At 35.3% G+C, this 18689-nt stretch overlaps 2 protein-coding genes across 4 annotated transcripts; both read right to left on the bottom strand.

Moving 5' to 3' along the window:
* Positions 1-2250: 2250 nt before the first annotated feature.
* LOC142632197 (dual specificity protein phosphatase PHS1) lies at positions 2251-10168 on the bottom strand. Of its 3 annotated transcripts, XM_075806617.1 has the most exons (12): positions 9977-10168; positions 9706-9783; positions 9459-9577; positions 7709-7913; positions 7362-7538; positions 7076-7236; positions 5192-6239; positions 4232-4378; positions 3861-4088; positions 3576-3733; positions 3024-3133; positions 2690-2916 (listed from the first exon to the last, which is right to left on the bottom strand). In XM_075806617.1, the coding sequence occupies exons 1-12, from the start codon at positions 10046-10048 to the stop codon at positions 2831-2833; spliced, it is 2589 nt and encodes an 862-aa protein (XP_075662732.1). In that variant the 5' UTR covers positions 10049-10168; the 3' UTR covers positions 2690-2830. The 3 variants fall into 3 exon arrangements, with proteins under 3 accessions (XP_075662731.1, XP_075662733.1, XP_075662732.1); XM_075806616.1 differs by having other exon boundaries at positions 2251-3133; positions 9977-10166; XM_075806618.1 differs by lacking the exons at positions 9706-9783; positions 9977-10168 and having other exon boundaries at positions 2251-3133; positions 7709-7908.
* A 3170-nt stretch (positions 10169-13338) lies between these two features.
* Positions 13339-17870, bottom strand: LOC142631847 (serine carboxypeptidase-like 45). The gene is made up of 10 exons (XM_075806170.1): positions 17574-17870; positions 17123-17224; positions 16920-17015; positions 16299-16391; positions 16133-16212; positions 15605-15886; positions 15395-15519; positions 15038-15130; positions 14656-14773; positions 13339-13667 (listed from the first exon to the last, which is right to left on the bottom strand). The coding sequence occupies exons 1-10, from the start codon at positions 17833-17835 to the stop codon at positions 13515-13517; spliced, it is 1404 nt and encodes a 467-aa protein (XP_075662285.1). The 5' UTR covers positions 17836-17870; the 3' UTR covers positions 13339-13514.
* Positions 17871-18689: the final 819 nt, after the last annotated feature.

The raw sequence follows: 18689 nt of genomic DNA, 5'->3' as shown, positions 1-18689 counted from the left end.
ACTAAATAAGAAACCCCCATTCTACCAAAAAAGAAAAAGAAAAAGAAACCCCCCCTCCCCACTTTTTTTCAGTCCTAAGTTATCGCTTAGTAAACCTAACAATGTCATTTTTGTGTGGAGAGCATGTACAGGCAGCCTGCCTGCCTACATATATGCAGAAGTATGGGCCCTATTTTGCTTATAGGCTTAAACCACTCCCAAGCAGTTTGGCATGATATCATTCTTCAAGGAGAGGATATCTTTTGCATATGATATATATGTCTTAAAGGAGAGTGCCTAGCTTTATAAAATAAGCCAAAGACAGGTGAAAAGATGCATGGCATGCAAGTTTCACTGCAAATGTTCTGTAAATATGCAAATCACTGATCTATATGGTTACAATTGAGCATTTTTCACTCAATAAGCTTATACTAGCACCGATTCTTAGTTGTAATTACACTCCTTTTAGAATTTTCTACTATCTCTGAATATATGTACCTAAGCGATCAATTTATGCAGCTATTGCATATGAGGTTGTTTATTTATGGTCAATACTATTGCAGAGGGACTTACATTCACCCCTTGCATTGTTTAAGAAGAGCTTCATACTGATTTAAAGGAATTTACCCGAAAACCTCTACTTTTTTTTAATAAAATAATTCAATAGTTACAACTATGTGAGAGATGGAAGAGAGGGAATTCGAACATTGTTTCTCATAAAGAAGAACATGCAATACCACTAAGTTCTAAAACTCCTGGAAATTGCTTAGCTAGCGTAGATTCTATTAAAAGGAAACAATTTTAGCATAATCTAGATACAAGCAGACATATACCCAATTTATTATGAGTTAAAATCAAAGCATAGTTAGTAATACATGGGAAGATGGGACATAATATATATGGATAGGAATATGTACATGTTTTATTTGGTTCAAAATTATAATATATGTTGTAAAAATATTGTATAAAAAAATGTAAATAAACATAGATTTGAGTATATTATGAATTTGAGAGAAAAATTTGGAACTCAAAGAACAACTATATATGTTTAGTTATTTCTTATATTATATTGAAATTTAGTATCATATTTACATTATTTTCTAAAATGAAAATATTGAGGTTTGAATATAAATAGTAAAGCATGTAACTAAGAATACTAATTTTGATAATTTTATTGCCTTATATAAAAATATTCTAATAAAAGTGTTGAAAATTAAGTTGAATTATTTTTTACAAGTTTAATAGGAGAATATTTAATACGTTTTTGTAAATTTAATGATAAAAAAACGTATATTTTCAGAGTATTATGTTTTGAAAGATAAAACGGAAATTTATTTATTTATTTATTTTTAGTTTCTCAAAAAAAAAAATATTAACTATGAACCGAAGTTGATCCAATAAAAAAAAAAAAACTAAATTTGATAGGTTAAAACAAAGTCTATAACTAGGTTTATGAGTTAAAATTAAAACCAAAAGCTATCAAGATCTTTGTAGTACTTAATTTTGTAGGACAATAACTAAGTAATTTGTCCAACCCCTTTCCCTCTCCCTTGTGTACGTGTGTTTGTTTCTCAAAAAAAAAGAAAAAAAAGAAAGTAATTTGTTCATTTGAAAGGGGAAAAAAACTAAATCTGGATTTAAAAAAAATCCAATATACCAATACATCAATCTCTTTTCTTTTCTTTTCTTTTTTTAAGTGAAAGTAGAAGTTAACAAATATGTATGTAAACTGCTTTTAACTGATTGTATGTAAACCTAGTATGTTTTTTTAGGTAATTTTTCAAGGAATGCTAGAGTTTCTAGTGTTTTGTAGAATGAAATGTGAATTTGGCCAATGGCAAAGGTCTGAAACTTTGGTTGACATACAAAGTAACATCTCAATAACGTAGGTACCAAACTAGAACCCCACCCCCCCTTTTTTTTCGGAAAGTCAAAAGCCCTTATGCTTTCACCCAGTTTTGTGTTACACAGTCATTTTTGTAGAGATTTAGAACAATAATTATCTCGTGCTTCCAGTATATGCATCATCCCTTTCACATGTGGACCTCATACTGTATGTGGCCCACATATGTGCAAAAGAGATGATCCATATGTCAGGTGTACAAAATGCCTTTTCAATGAGAGAACCTACCAAAGCCACGGTCAACATAGTTAAACCAATCCAAGCAGTTTGGCATGTTATCATTCTCCAAGACTCATTATGTGCATGTAACTACCTAGCTTTGTAACACATAGCAGAGACAGATGAAAAGATGCATGACATGGAACTTGTATTGGAAATGTTCCTGTAAATATACAAATCACTAATTTATATGATTATGATTTAGCATCCTTTACACTTGATAAGGTATGTACCACGCATAGTAATACATCTAAAATCCTAGATGTACCTACACATACAACTAAAATTATATATGTACCTGAACTCTACTAGATCAATTCTGAACTGTAACAATGCTCATTATACAATTCTCTACCATCTCTGAAAATGCGTATGCAAGTGATCAGTTTGAGCAAATATTGCATCTGAGATTTTCCATGCTCAATACCATTGCCAATGCAAGAATTTTGATTCCAAGAATCAACATTATAGAGGCAGGTGTACATTTCACTGGTGCAATTGTTGTATAAACTGATCACTTGTGAACATATATTTAGAGATAGTAGAGAATTAAAAAATGAGTGTTGTTACAACTTAAAATTGGTCTAGTAGAGTTCATGGTTTACGAAGAGCAACAATCCTCAGAATTCCTCCATATTTTCCTCGTGTTGATATGAAGGCAATTTTTAAACTAAATCATCCTTTACTGAGTGAGATTGCCTGTGTGTAGGGCTGACACTCCCACCTCGGCTAATTTTGAGTGCTTTCAAAGTCTTTAGTATTTCCGTGTTCATGGCACTGTCCACACTCCTTGATGACAACTTCTTGTGTGATTTCTGCAAATGAAGCTTAAGTGAGCTGCTGCTGAGACCAGCATTCTTCCCACAAATGGGGCAAACTTTCATTGTTGGCTTTCGTTTTTGCCACTCCATGGAAACCTTACCATGTAGTTTCCGATCCAGATCCAATAGGACCTTTGCAAACCCATCATTGGGCTGGGCTCGGCGGTGAACTCGTTTGAGGCCATTCCATGCTTCTAACAAAGTTAAGTTCCTACATCATAGAAACAAAGAGCATTCAATAATAGAATATTTCTTTGGAGATCTAGAAAATCATATTTCATTTCCAACAAAGGAGATTACATGTATGGCATATCCAATGTAGCAGTCAGTTGAGGTCTGAAGTCTACCATTGGGGAGGTTCCATATCAATTAAATTTACATACAAAAAAACTTGGGTACAATTCTTTACGTGTATACCCTAAGTTCCCCAAATAAATCCAATCATGTGGTTGCACTAACCAAAGAACCACATATTTAAAATTAACTGTCTTTTGGAAAGAAGTGTATAACATTGTTTGTGTGACATTAGTCAATACAACCACATGATTGATTTTAATTGGGAAACCTAAGGTACAATACTTAAAGAAGAAGTGTACCTAAATTTTGCCCATTTACATAACTAAAGTAACATGAAAATTGTAATTTTCGCTTACTTCCTGAGCATTAAGTAAGCTAGCACCAATGTGGCACTTCTACTTCTCCCTTCAAAGCAATGAACTAGAACTCTCCCACCTTTTTGCTCAACATGATCAATAAAATTGGAAGCTTCTTCAAAGATGCTGCTAATGTTTTCGTCTTCACTGTCACGTATCTGTTCATATGGCAAATAATACAATCAGTTGGAAATTGATTTATGAAATAGCAGCTAGCTTGATGTGCAGAATGAGCTGGTACCATTCTTCTTATACAATGGGAATGGATAAGAAAGGAGCCCTTACAGAAAAATTTCTGTATTCAAACAGATCAGGAAACTGAGAATCTGACTGTCCAATTTCATTTGAGCACAAACACAATATATGATTAATTCCTAAATGTTGCAGTGTGAAAACAGATCTTGCAGCCATGGCACCTCCAATGAATAGGCTACTCGTAACTGAAGATGGCCTCTCTGTATTTGCAGCCTCAGATATCAATGCAATTCTCTCAAGAATGTGCTCCAGTCTGACCTGAAAGTTCAAATTTAAGGAAAAACGGAACATTATTCTCTTTGTAAAAATGCACCCCCCCCCCCCCCCTTTTTCCAAAAAAAAAAAAAAACTGCATATATAGTTTCGTTTCTGAACAGAAATAAAGTTGAGTGCAATATTACCTTCAATTCGTAAGCATCAATAACACAATTATTATCACTACCCTCGAAAAACCCTGTATTGAAATTTTTCTCCTGGCAGAGTCTAATAGCATCATTTCTTAGCATTTCATTCCACTGTTCCAGGTCTTTGTTTGATTCAGCATCAACCTGAGCATAGAGAGAACAAAATCAAACAATAGAGCATTAGGTAGACAAATAATTGGTAACAATATTGTAAAGGAGTCAAGAGCTCTTTTTCAAGCAAGATGTTGTGTTGAATTGAGGAATAGCATATTCTGTTTTTAGAATTTAGTTTCTGGAAGTCTGGTTCCCCTGAGTCCTGACCCTGAGTCAGCTGACTTGCTGGTGCACAGCTAGTCTGTTGGTTTTCTGTGATATGATTCTTGAATTGTTTCTTTAATAAATATCTCTCATTCATCCTAAATGATGATGATGATGATAATAATGATAATACTAATAACATAACTTGCAAAAAGAACAAAAGACCTACTATATCAAGCAGTGTATATACACTAGTTATAATTAAAAATATCCAACATGCTAACATGAGAATAAAGCAACCACTAAATAAGTTCCATTGTTTCAATACTAGTTTCTGTCTGCTGGTCATGTTTCATACGCTACACAATTTAGTCATGTTAATAAACATAACACTGATATATACGCACAGATCAACGTCATAGACACGACATTAAAGTCACTGCAGAACAATCCAGTTTGGTTAATTTTCAGCTCAATTTCTCTACAGCATAAGAAGTCTCAGTTTCACACACAAGAAGCAAATTGATAAGCATGACCCAGATTGCATACTTTATCCATAGGAATACCGGGAAAAAAAAGGATAAAGCTTCTCAATAATAATAAAGTTAGATATCAGCTTTGTGCCATGAATAAATTAATTTATACTTAAAAGATATAATTTATCCACCAAATTCAGTTTGCTATAAGTGTATAACCAACCTTGGCAAATTTCTGGAAGTCACGCAACTTTGCTGTCATACGCAGGCTACGAATGGGCTCCCCACTTCCTTTGGGCAACTTTCCATGCCAATTTTCTCTTGTCACGGGAGAGCTGGAGCCTGAGCTTTCTTTATTTCCTGAAGATGATGACTTTGAAGCAGTTCTATGCAATTCTGATTCAATAAATTCTGGATCATGGATAAATCGTTCCTTACTCGAGGGTGACCCAGGAACCACCGAATCCTCTTTGTCAGACTCCCCCGAGGACATTTTATTTATAATATTCAAAAATGCTCGTAACAAGCATTCCAGTTTTTGGTGAAGTCTGAGCATGAATATATAAAACCCCTCTAGATCCCTAAGAGCAGCGCGGAACCCATTACGAAATTCATGAACAATGGAAGTCATTTCATTTGTACATGGATCAGATGCTACATTTGTATCTTCTGATGGAGGGGATCCTAATTTCCCTCCTGCTATGTCATATAATAGATTAGAGGAGTATTCAGAGCTATTAAGTAGTAACTCAACTAACTTAGGATAATTTGCCTGGTCATTTGCACGTTTTCCAGCAGGAGGTCGACGAGGGACACCAGAGTCAATAGCCACAATGTGGAGATCAGAACAGAAGGATAAATCTGATGTTTGACTTCTTAGGCTCTTCTCACTAGATTTTGGCGATTCCATGATATCAGAAAGATCAGAGGCCTGTGATACCAATCCTGAATTAAGAAGGCTCAATCTGCTATCTACAGAAGTTGCCCTTCTCTCTTTTGGGAGTGCTCCAACCACCCTTGGTCTGGATCGCTTTATTTCAGAGTCATAGGCTTCCTCTAGTGCATCCATATTTGCAGAGGCCGTTTTATCAGCCAACAACAAATTTGCAGAATTGCCACGCCACCTGAGCTGACGGCAAGGGAGTCTATCTTCATTTCTAATAACAAGGTCCAACAACAAGACCCGGCCTAGAGCTGCTGCTGTTTTTTCAGAATACTCCTGAGACTCAAATGCACTTGAGCATTCCATTAAGGGAGATCCATGCACGTAACTGTAAAAAAAAAAAAAAAATCACAATCCTCACAACATCAAATAAGTGGGGAATAAAAAAGTTATCTTCTAAAAATATTTTTCAGTCCCATGCATCAAGACAAATAAAAATCCCCCTACTAATTTGCAGTCAACTATGAAATGGACTCAGCATGGGTGTTGGGTGTGAGTGATTCTCCAAGTGTAGGAATTGTCTAACTTTCTGAAGATTTTGTGGTGTCAACTTAGGCACAAGGATAGCAGGCTTAAGGGTCAAAACACAAACTATCAATAGGATACATGGGCAAAGGGAAGCAGAGAAATCTAGGAAATCTAAAGTGAATTTTGTAGGCATATCTGAAGCTAACAAGCGAAAAAACTTGTTTATTTCTCTAACTTTTATTATGTTGTGCACATGCAGAGAAGTTGGATAACAAACCAGTTGACCAAAACAGGAAAATAAACCAATAAGTTATTGCCTAATTTTACTTATACATATTCTAAATAAGCTCCTTTTAAGTTCAAGTTCAAATCAAATCAAGAAAAAGACCACCTTGATAACTGAGTGCACTAAGACACTCAGCTCAGTCACACTCACACAATCCTAGCCACCTAAAAGACAAATAGAGTGCATATGCAAATGATCATTGATTATCCTAACCAGCTGAATAGTAGTGTGTGGAGTCACTCAACTGAGTCAAATGAATCTACCCTTAAAAAGATTGTGATTAGGTGAACAAGTACTTAACAAGGTGCAAGTTATTTTTCATTGACTCATTGCCTCCTAAGGAAGCACAGATATTCCATGCTGCCACACTCTAACATCTAATTCACAAGTAATCCAAGTTCCAGGTGCACCTCAGGAAAAAAAGGCATCGGCTAAGTTCAAGTGCTTCCAAAAGTTCTGAACAAGTCATTTCACCAACTTCATCTCTTTCTGAACTTGCTGCATTTCTTGCTTTCTCTGCAGCTTCCTTAATCTGGAGCCACTCTGGGCTTGAATTATGGATGACTCTAGCCTGCATTATATCAACAAAACACATTTCATGAAGAGGGAATTTCCAACAGAATTACTTCGGCCAAGGATGGCCTAATTGCCTGAGATGGTAGATATCACACAACTACAGTAGCAACAAGGAGCAACCTGTGGAGTTCGAACACCTAACCACTTTGCAAATTCGTAGCCAAGGCGTTCCGATTGTGTGGCCATCCTTGATGATGCTATCTTTATCACAGCTGCTGCTTCCTTTGGACAATCATCACAATTCCCAGGCTGGTTGAATAGGGCAAAGAAGACAACTCCCCCAGAATTTACAGTGACCTATATGCACACAACCAAAGAGAAACTGAGGAAGCAGATAAGCAAATAAACAAGTTTGTACATGCTTCTTCTCAGATATCCTTTGGAATCTCATTCTTCAAATTCTGACACACTGACATAAATTCAGACAAAATATCAATGTATACACCGTAGCAAAGCAGATCACATACCTCAAGGGCTTTGCTCATTTCATCCTCGGAATGTTCGGTGCTACTACTATGTTCCGTGTGGTGAAGCGAAGAAAGCTTGTCCCAAGAGAAGGAGCTTGACTCAATGTCCAACATAGCAGCTTTACCAAGCCTTTCCCACAAGCTGGTCTCTGTGGTCTGCTCAGGAGGCAGAGAACTTTGAGGATCATCGACAAGTTCTCCTGCACTGAACCACAATTATGATTAAAATCATGCACCAATGTAAATATATGTATATAAAAATTGCAACCAAATCTCAGCACATAAAACCATAAATAAAATTGAAAAATTTTGGTGGTTCAGTTAACAATTTGTTAAGAATTTCCAACTAGCTTTACATTTATAAATCAACATGAATAGTCACGTTATCTTTCAAATAAAGAAAATATTCATTTGCACTCAACAATGGTCATGAAAACCTGCATTGGCCGTGAACTTTGCCTTACAGTCTCTAGAATTTTTTCTTTGATAAGTAAGTTTTGGCCTCAAGGGAAATCTCTCAAGAAATTAACTAGTACACCCCTTTCAATTAGTAGTTGAATCTTCAAATCTTTTTTTTTTTTCCCTTTCAGTTTGATTTGTAGTTACACACACATTCAATAAGTCTTAAACACTTCTTATCATAAGTGCCATTTGGACCAGAACTAATTGCCAAGTTCTTATCTTTCTTTTCAAATCAGTTGCATTCCCATGAAATTCAATATTTTAGGAATCCAAAATCACTTTCTTATTCAATACATTCAGGGTCTGTTTGGATAGAACTTATTTTGCTGAAACTAAAAACTGAAAACACTGTAGAAAATAAGTGAAAAAACGTAGATGATTATTTTTTGATACGGGTACTGTAGCTCAGTTGAAAAACGCAGATGAAATTTTTTTTTTTTTCACTCCTCGCCTACGCTAACGCCTGTCTTCAAGAAGAGAAGCCCACGCCCAACAGAGAAATCCACAGAGGAAGACAATCTAGTCCGACGCCGGTGGAGGTTCCAGTCGGCGCGATGGTCAATGTCCACCTGCGAAGTCTATCAAACCCATTACATATCCAAATATTAAAACCCAAACAAACTCAAGATTCTTGGGACTAACCATCGATTGACTCACCTGCGAAGTCTAATCGAGTAATCGACCACCAAGCAATGGAGGTAGAGACAACAACTTGAAGATCTGACCTGGGTGGCAGCAAAAACAGAGGTGCTTGAAGATAAAAAGTTGAAATCGCCGGTGGGTTTTGTGTTGTGGGTGGGGATGGAAATCTTAGATCTGACTTGAAGGGGGTAGAAATCTCAAGTTTTGTATATATATAAGCAAATCGGTGCGGTTCGGTGTTCACCGGAATTCAAAAATCTTTGCCGACAACCGTACCGGCCGACTTTGGTGCTTGAAAATCGCTGCCAACCACCGTGCCTAACACCTGCGGTGGAGGTTTGAGGTGGCCGGATCGGTTCAGCTCCAGCCGGTTTCGTCGGTGGCGGGCGGTGCCTGTACAGCCTTAAAAAGAACCCAGTCTGACGCCGGCGAACCTTCTTGGATGATCGTTTTGGTGCACACCGAAGAAAAAAGCTTGCGTTTTTTCTTCAGCTATTTTCATCTCTGCGTTTTTCGTTTTGTCTACTGTAGCGTGGGTCCCAGCAGTTTTTAAACGCAAACGCAAAACGCAGTTACAAAACGTGGATCCAAACGCCCTCTCAATTCACAAGTAGAAAGAAAAGAAAAAAAAGAAAAGAAGAAGAACCTAGTAAGCATGTGATCAAGGCCCGAAGGGCGGCGAGGAAAGCCAGAATAACGATATTGGCCACTGCGTTTACGGACCAATTCTAGCCATTCTGTGATATCCCCCAACATATACAACACCTGCAATGTTTTTGCTAACTATTCAATCACATTGTCTTTTTGAGAAACATTGAATCACATGATTATTTTCCTTCTACTATAAACTAGAACCCCAAAAGAAGATAAATTGTACAAAATCTAAAACTGACCCGGGAAGTGACAGATAAGGGCAATGGAGCCTCAGGCTCTTCGGATCCCAGGTCCAATTCTTTGTCTTCCTCTTTATCCTGCAATTCCCACATACCCAAAAAAAAAAAAAATCCAAAATGAAGATTCAACAACGTGATGCAATGAAAAGTGGTAAACTTTTTTGATCCAATACACACAGTTACTATACCAAAAGATAATCTTTTTTGATTAAACTAAGTTAGAAAGATGTAATGATTTCTGGGTATTTGTTGTTTTTTAAAAATACATTACCTGGAGAGAGAGAGAGTTGGTGATGATTGAAGAAGCAGGAGAAGGGTTGTGAAGCTTTTGCTGTTTAGACATAATTGAAAGAAAAAAAAGATCGCTTTTTTTTTTTTGGTTTAGTCAAATTTGAAAGCAAAGAATAAAAAATTGCACGGAATGGCAAAGAAAAGAGAAAAAGCAGTTGCCTTTTTAAGGGAGAGAGAGAGAGAGAGAGAGAGAGCGGTTTTTGAGGGCCACGCTCGATTTTTGAGTTCCTGTTTTTGTATGAAACAAACAGTAGAGAACAGTACTATGAATACTTCTGAAGTGAGTCTCTGCAGTTACCGGCTTGGCTTTGGAAATGGTTGTTGCATGATGCAATCATGTCTTGCTCTCTCTCTTTTGCTTTAACGTTTACTTTCTTTGATTATACTTACTTACTCATCATCAAACATGAGGTGTGGGTCATGGTATGTACTTGGATATATTGGCACCGACTTATGGAAAGAGAAATATTAGATGCAATTCTCTCATGGGCTATTTTAGTATTCCTTTTTTTTTTTTTTAATTATGTTGTTTAATTCAATTTATTTTAAGAAAGTTTAAATAGGATTTTCATTAAAAAATAAAAATATTATAAAAAATTTTAATTACTTTTAAAAAAAAATTATAAGAAGGTTTTAAAAATAGTTGACTATCGTTTTTAGGATATATATTGTCTTTTTCTTTATTAATCTTATTTTCAAGAACTTAATTAGTAAAAGTAAAATTCTTTGTAAGCTTTTTTTTTTTTTTCTTTAAAAACAAATTCTTTGTAAGCTAAAATAAGATGAAGTGATGGAAGTACACTCTGCTTAAACAAAAAAGAAAGTTATTGGTGCCTTGGTGTCTTGGTAGTTGGCATGATGGCACCATACCATATGTTCAAATCTTAGTCCCACCATTACTTATTTTTTCATTCCAAATTAGATGGCTTTGATTTAATAGGGTAGAGGTAAAAGAGAAAAGAGAAAAGAGAGGAGTAATCATGAGAGAGAGAGAGAGAGATTTGCTATTTGGAATAGTAATAGAATATGCACCAAAAAAATTAGAAAAGGAAATTTTTATCATTCGTTCAATATCCTCCAAGGCATCATCTGCAAGATACAAAACCCAATCTTAATATCATGGTCAACCACCATTACTATTGGAGCCCTCAATGAAAGAATCAAATTATCTTTTCTGATATTCACTCTCTTTATTTTGTAAATATTTTTTATTATGCAACTCTCTTTACATAATTGATTGTATAATTTACAACTTGTACTATGTAGAAACTTAAAACTTTCTTGTATTACTGAAGAAAATAATGATCTTATTATGAACTCAAGGAAATATACAATAGCTTTTTCTCCAAGATTTTTTTTTCTTTCAATCTTTAATTTTATTTTTCAGTCTTGAGTTATTTATATCACATGTGAGCAAATAAATATTTTTGAAAAATGATATGAAGCTTACAAATAAATTAATAAATGTTGTAGGAGTTAGATGAAAGAACAAGAGATGAAAAATAAAAAAAGAAAAGTGAAAATTATTTGTTAGACTAAATATGGGGTTACAATTATATCACATGATTGGTGAGGCTCTAAATATAGAGCTAAAAAGTAAAAAACATAAAACGATGGAATTAAAATAGGATAGAGGAAGACAAGAATAGTTAAAAGAATGAAACAAATTAAAATATAAGATGCTGTTAAGATGATTGAAGCTGAAGAAGCTAATAATAATAAAAGAAACAAGAAAGTACCTATGGGGTTAATGGACCCAGAAATATGTGTTGGGCTAGAGGTCCAATCCGAAAACACTGAATGATCCGAAGATGTGGGAATATCAGCCCAAGAGGCATTGCTGATGGATAAAGAGGTGAGGTCTGATCAAGGTTGTCCAAGAAGATGGTCCAAGGAAAAGTATGTCCTCAGCTAGATAAAGCCAAGGTAGGAAAGGGCCGTTTGACTTCTAAAGATGATATTCTAGGAGATCCTATAAGTAAGGGTAGGTATGGTGGATGTACAAGATAAGAAGAAGGGTTATGAAATATCTAAGATAAAGCTGTTACCACTGCATTGAATGCTCTGCAGTTACCTCTCTGATCGCATTAATGGGGAAGTGATGCTTGAGCATCAATGTTCAACCTTATAACTGCCTTTAAAGACTTCACAGATGGGCTGATGGGACAAGTATCTAAACTAGTAATCTGGTCCATATGTGGAGGATGGGGAGAAGAAGAAGTATGATATAAAAAGGGGAGGGGACATTCAGAAAGGGGGATCGAAGGGAGGAAAGAAGAAACACTGTGGACATTAAGATAAAAAACTGTAATCTGTTTCAGTCCAAGTCCAAAAGGAAATATAAGATTCAGTCTCCTCGGCTTGAGTCCGAGGACAATTTCTGGTATATAAACCATCCCAAATGTATGGTGTTGTAATCTAGCCCATTATCTTTGTTATTAAAAATCACTAGAACCTAGATTTCAAACCCACTCTCTATAAATTCATTGTACTAGGCCTTTTGGACCTATCTTAATCTTACTTTGGGTTTGGGTGCAAATTGTGACCTTACAGTACCTATTAGAAGAATTTAGATTTGGAAGTTGGAAGTGACTTGAACTAGTCAAATTAATACAAAAGATTTTCTTTTTTTATTAGAGCCATAATTTATATACATTATACACAAAAAGATAGTTAATTTATCCAGCCTTTTCTAATTGGTGAAAATCATGTCTCATATATATTTTAGATTTCATTATTTAAGGTGGAGAGATTAACTTCAAAACTCAAATAAAAAGATTAGTTTGATGGGAATGAGAGAAATTTTAAAGCTGTTACTAAAAATGACCTTCTAATTAATCTCCATCTTAATTTTCTTAATTTCTTTCATTATTCTAGTCACGAGAGAATATTTTTTTGATGAACCAAGAAGGGGGGCGGGGGCAACCATTATGACTCACCCCTCTGGACGTGACCATAGGGGCACCTCCCGCTAGGAAATGTTGGATTGAATCATAGCTATCGTGGTCTGGGGTGACCTCGAGAGAGCTGGTAATCAGGAGCTCCTCAGCAGAGATACCCAAATTTCTCTAAAGGTACTCGCCCGGGCTTAAACTAGGGACCACAAATCTGATTCACAGATCCCAACCACCAGGCCACCCCTCTCGAGGCTAGTCACGAGAGAATATTATACTATAACCAATGATTCACTTTAATCACACTTTAATCATTTACGAACTCCTGCAGTGAATTCCACTAACCCAACCAATAACTTTTTGTTGTTGAATAAAGGCTTGAGATCGAATCTTGCTTAAGCAATCATCAATGAACCGATCCAACATTCAAATGCTACCTTATCTATAAGGGAAAAAGGGGCCAGGGGAATCATTTTTTCTTCTTCTTTCACACTTTCTATGTATAAAGTTTCTCCGAGGCAGCATCAATTACATTAACAAAACCACATGAACAAACACATGTATACCATTTCTTTATTTACTCTTTTCACTTCATCAAAAAGCACATTGGTCAATATCAGCCTACTAGTCAAAAATATTTGGTAGAGGCTTGCCTTCAAGAAATGACTTGAATAGCTTGAGTGATCTCTCTGGCTGTGAGAATGGAGCCTCATGAGAGGCACCTCTAATGGTGGCAAATGATAGGATGTTACCATAAACTTGAGTCCACCCACCAACCTGTACAAAGAAAGTAAACATTCATTTTTTGTAATAAAATAGTTTAAAGTGACATTTTACACAATGAAGTTCTTCAAAAAAAAAAGGATGAAAATATATTTCCACCACCTTTGTTCTGCACCAAAGAGATGCGTGTCACATGGCAGTTGCCATTCGAAAATGATCACCATTATCTTAATATTCTCATTCCAAGATCTAATTGTGTATTGCAGTGAATCTGATGTCACTAAAAATAGCAGATCTGATGTTGTTCCTTTATTTAATACAAAATATGATTGTTTCTCCAACATTTAAGCATTTGACTTAATTTCAGTGTCTATTTAGATACGTTAATTATGTCTTAGAGATATTTTTGAAATAAGAGTACATTTTAAATAATTTAGGCACTTTATTGTAATTTCTCACGTGTGTAGCAATATATATAACACTAATTATTGTTGCACACAGCTAGTTACACACGACTTATAAAATCATATTTTGATATGTGTCTAGTACACAGTATGTAACTATCACCACTCTATAAATAGATAGAGAGAAGAGAGAAGATAGTGAGTAACAGGGTGGGATATATGTGTTAAAGATTACTTCAACTCCTATTAAAAGTTGTATCTTCATAAGAACGTTATAGTATGTAGCAACCTTATGGATGTAGTACTAGTTTTTTTTTTTTTTTTTCCCACCCATAGATGAGGTTACAAATTAGAATACATGTTTTCTAAGTCCTAACACAGGCGCCCCACAAATTAATTCTTTTTTCCTAGGGGCCATGTGAGAAGCATAAAGATCCATGAATGGGGTATTGCCACTACTAAGCCTGCAGAGAGATGGACTAGAGCACGTGCTACATCTCAGCCTCTCTAAAGTTATGGAAACTCATTATCAAATAAATAAAGAAAATTCATGCAGTAATTATTCATACAGATCGAAAGGTAAAAATAAAAACTTCAAAAAGTTTCTACTTTTCAATAAATAAAACACAAGATTTTACCTGCTTCCCCACAAACCAAACCCTGTAAGGAACAGTAGTGTTCAGGCTCAATTCCCTTGCCAGTCTATGAACCAAGGTGCGGCTCCCAGTCAGTGGAATTACAGAATCTTGGTCTCCACTTAATTCAGAAATTTATGAACAAAGATATTAGCTATAAGATATACAAATCTTTAGGGAAGAATTCTATGATACAAACTTTTTATAATCTTAACCGTTAATATGGGATATTGCCTTATTTAATATATATATTTCATAATAATTGATGAATGGTTAAGATTAAGTAGGTACACTACATATAAAAAAAAATTGTACCAAAAAATGAGCCATCTTTCATTAAATTAATTAAGCTCATGATGGAGCAGTGAGATTGAGTTCTAATTACCTGTAAACCAAGACTGGAATCCCATTCTTGATAAGTTCTCCAACCAAAGAGATTGTGGGAATTTCCAGGTTGAGCAGCTCATATTTCAGGATGCTGATAATGAAAACAATTCAAATGGTTAGGACTAAAGTAACTCAAAAACAAATTTTAATAGGTTAAAACTTGAGTTCTGTATAAAGCCAGCTAAAACTTGTTCCATAGTATATATAACAATTTTAATAGCTCATATTTCCACCACTTTGGTTTAGCAACAATTGTAATAGGTCTTTCCAAAGGAAATGACTAAGTTGGAGTAAATTCTGGATAAAGCAATGCCAATTGATATATGATATCTTTAGCCAAGTGAAAAGAAATTACTTGCTGCAAACAAGCCATTTGTGAACTCCCACAAGCCGGGCATGGAGAGCGTTTTGCACATCTTTTCGGTTTAAGTAATTCACAGTTTCATCTTCCACACATACATCTATGCTCTCAGTTACTTGCTGCCAGATGATCAAACAACAACAAACCAACTTAGTAAATATAAAAGTTTTAAACGGTGCATTGAGTCTTGGGAAGGATATTTACCTGGGGACTAATAACTTTGCTTTGTGAGTATACGGATGAAGTACATACGTCAAGAGTGACATCGTAGTTGTCTACAAATCTACTTGTCTCTTTGGTCACTCGGCTCATAACCCTTGAACAAATAGATGACACTGTGTCTCTGTAATACTCACTCACATACCGCGAATAGTTACAAGAAGTAGTGAACATTTTGTATGTCGAATCAGATATTAACCCATGAGACCAAAAGAACTCAGCCCTTGAATTTAAGTCAGTGGCAAATTCCAGAACAGGATTGCCAAGCTGCAATAAAAGAGTTCATAACTTCATCCATACTGTTTATCTATAATATGATTACATACGCGATTTCATTTAACCATATTAGTAAATAAACATAGCTATTGACCCCTTTTATTGTTGTGAGTCATAAGCATCAATTCACTTCAAAATACCTATCTATATATCTTTTATACTTCCAAGTTGTTCAAAAATAAAAATGTTCATGCATCACTTTGTCACAAAAGTTAGATTCCGAATTTTACTACTCACAGAAATTCCTTTTAGATTGAAAACTCTCTCCTTTTTATTGATTTCAATGATAAGGCTTGCAAGTTGAGGAACATAGTGACCTGGAATCAATAAGAAAAATGATTAGAGAAAAATCACAATCACTTGGCATGTAACATTGAGTGACAAGTTATGGATATTGAGATACCTGCATAACTTTCCCCTGCTATAAACAAATCCCTATTCCTGTATTGGGGAAACTTGTTCAACCAGCGTTTCAAGAATGCAAGATTATCCTTAGCTTAAGAAAACAAAACATAAACATCTTTAGAGTATAGAAAACTGTGTCACAGATGACTATTCAAGGAAAGGAAAAATATTAAAAGAAAAATAAGAAGAAATAATCATACTGCTAAATTTAACCATGATTTTAAGAACTTTTATGTAAAGTACTAAAAGAGTTAGCTTGATGGGCAAAGCTAAAAGAGTTAGCTTAGGTTCAGTGCACTCACTTGACCCAAGCCTATGGACCTAAGCCTAGTCCTAGCTTGATACTTCCATCATAGAAATTTAGAGCCAAAAAAAAAAAAAAGAAGATTCTTCACCATAGAATGCTCTTTTAAAAACTTTTTAAAAGTGTATGCAGCTCCCTTCCACCAAAAAAAAAAAAAAAGTCTATGCAGCAAAACCTAAATTGTACATGTTTTAAAAGGGGCATGATTAAAAAAAAAAAAAAAAAAGATTTATTTTTACCAGTCAAACAGAAAGGTGCATATACCTTCTTCTCTTTTATTTTTTTCTCTTTTTTTTGGGGTAGAAAGATACATACCTGTTGCCTCATCATTCACTGCCACATAGGCTGAGCTATCAGTAGCATAAGAGAACCCCACTCCAACTGGTGTCTCTAGATATAACATATTTGCTTCTGCAAGATCATATGAACATGAGAATACCAATTGCCTAATTATTCCACATCCAACCATATATGTACTAAAGAAAGAAATCAAGAAACTATTTACTATCTTGGCATACCTCTATTCCAGCTGTACTCATTTCTAACCAGAATCTCTCCATTTGGTCTAAAGGGTCCATTTTCAGAAAATGCCCCGACTCCCAAGGAGGAACAACCAGGTCCTACAAGAGATGGAAACTAACACATTGAAATGACCCTTCAACAACTGAACCTTCACATTGTAAATTCAAAGTTTGGTTCTTGTTCTCTTACTTTTCATTTCAATAAAAATTTTTGCTTTAAAATGAAATAAATAATGACAAAGTATTTCTTCTAACAGTTATAGTAATTCATCTATGTAACAATTTAATGAGTAAATACCACGTGAATGTTGGTGGATCAATTCCCACAAGGAAGTACAAAATTAAATCACATTACATTCACTTGTTGGCTTGTTACATGAATGACTTAGTAAGAATGTTACAAAAGATACTTCTTTTTTTCCATATATAAAGAAAGCAAGTTGCTTACCCCCATTCAGCCAGAGGACAAGAGGCTTGGAAGCTGGATCTATTTCTGCTTCAACAAAGTAGTAGAAAAGAGCTTTATGCTTCATATCATCATCATTCACACTTACATAACCTGAAAACTGTTGAAAGCCAACATGGGGTTGTCCAGGAAGCCTTGTAATCTTGTCAGAATGAGAAGAATACGAGTCAACTTTCATGAACAAGCACAACTGAAGCATAAGTGCAGCCATTATTGCCATGGTCTTCCTGAATTGATGGTACATGATCACTAGAGAAGTTAGTAGTGGAGAGATGAATAACAAGTCAAAGGCCTTTTAGAGTGTTGATCAGTGGAGGATCTGAGATATATAGAGGAAATGGTGGGACACTTTATTTAACAAATGGCTGGTTTTGTTTTTTTGTTATCATTACAGTTTTAGCTTTTTGCATGCAAGCCTGTAAACGGTTTTGAAAGAGATGTGTGAGAGACTCGTCACTCAATGACTAGAGAAAGTTGGGTCTGTGTCTCAGTGCTAGCTTACTTTGGCTGCGTCAGCATGTGAGGTTTGTGATATGAAAAGAAATAGCATTTGGAATCTAGGCCGCTTTAACAGACATCTGAATATACTTTCAAAAATTACACTGCTGTGTGGATCTCGTTTTGTTTTGTTTTGTTTTGATAAGGGGACCAGAAATTACCTCGTTGGCATTCCATTGGGACAATGTTAACAAGGTCATATGGGAACCACAAATTTCCTCGTTGGCATGCCATTGTTACTATAATGTTAACACACGCAAGACTACCAGTTCTAACTCGCAAGACTATCAGTTCTAACACGCAACACACAATTTTTCACAGCAGTTTGAGTTAGTGTGTTGGGGTCTTTTATTTTTGCCTTGCTACACATCGAGTTTTGGTTGGGTTGCCTTTTAGACTCGGGTTCAACTTGGGCACAATCAAATTCACTACTTGTATCAACACCGAAAGTGAAGAAAGTTAGCAGTGCGTCTCAAAATTATGCTTGAATCAACAATCTTGCCGAAAAGAAGGAATTTTAGCGATGCATATTTTTAAATCACAATAGTAGGTAAATTTGGAATGATGTGATGAGAGAGACAAAGAACTCTTTGTTTATGT

Source organism: Castanea sativa, chromosome 4 (assembly GCF_040712315.1).
Source record: "Castanea sativa cultivar Marrone di Chiusa Pesio chromosome 4, ASM4071231v1".
Taxonomy (NCBI): Eukaryota; Viridiplantae; Streptophyta; class Magnoliopsida; order Fagales; family Fagaceae; genus Castanea; species Castanea sativa.
The sequence above is the reverse complement of the archived record's forward strand: the minus strand, read 5'-3'. Positions and strand labels throughout refer to the sequence as shown.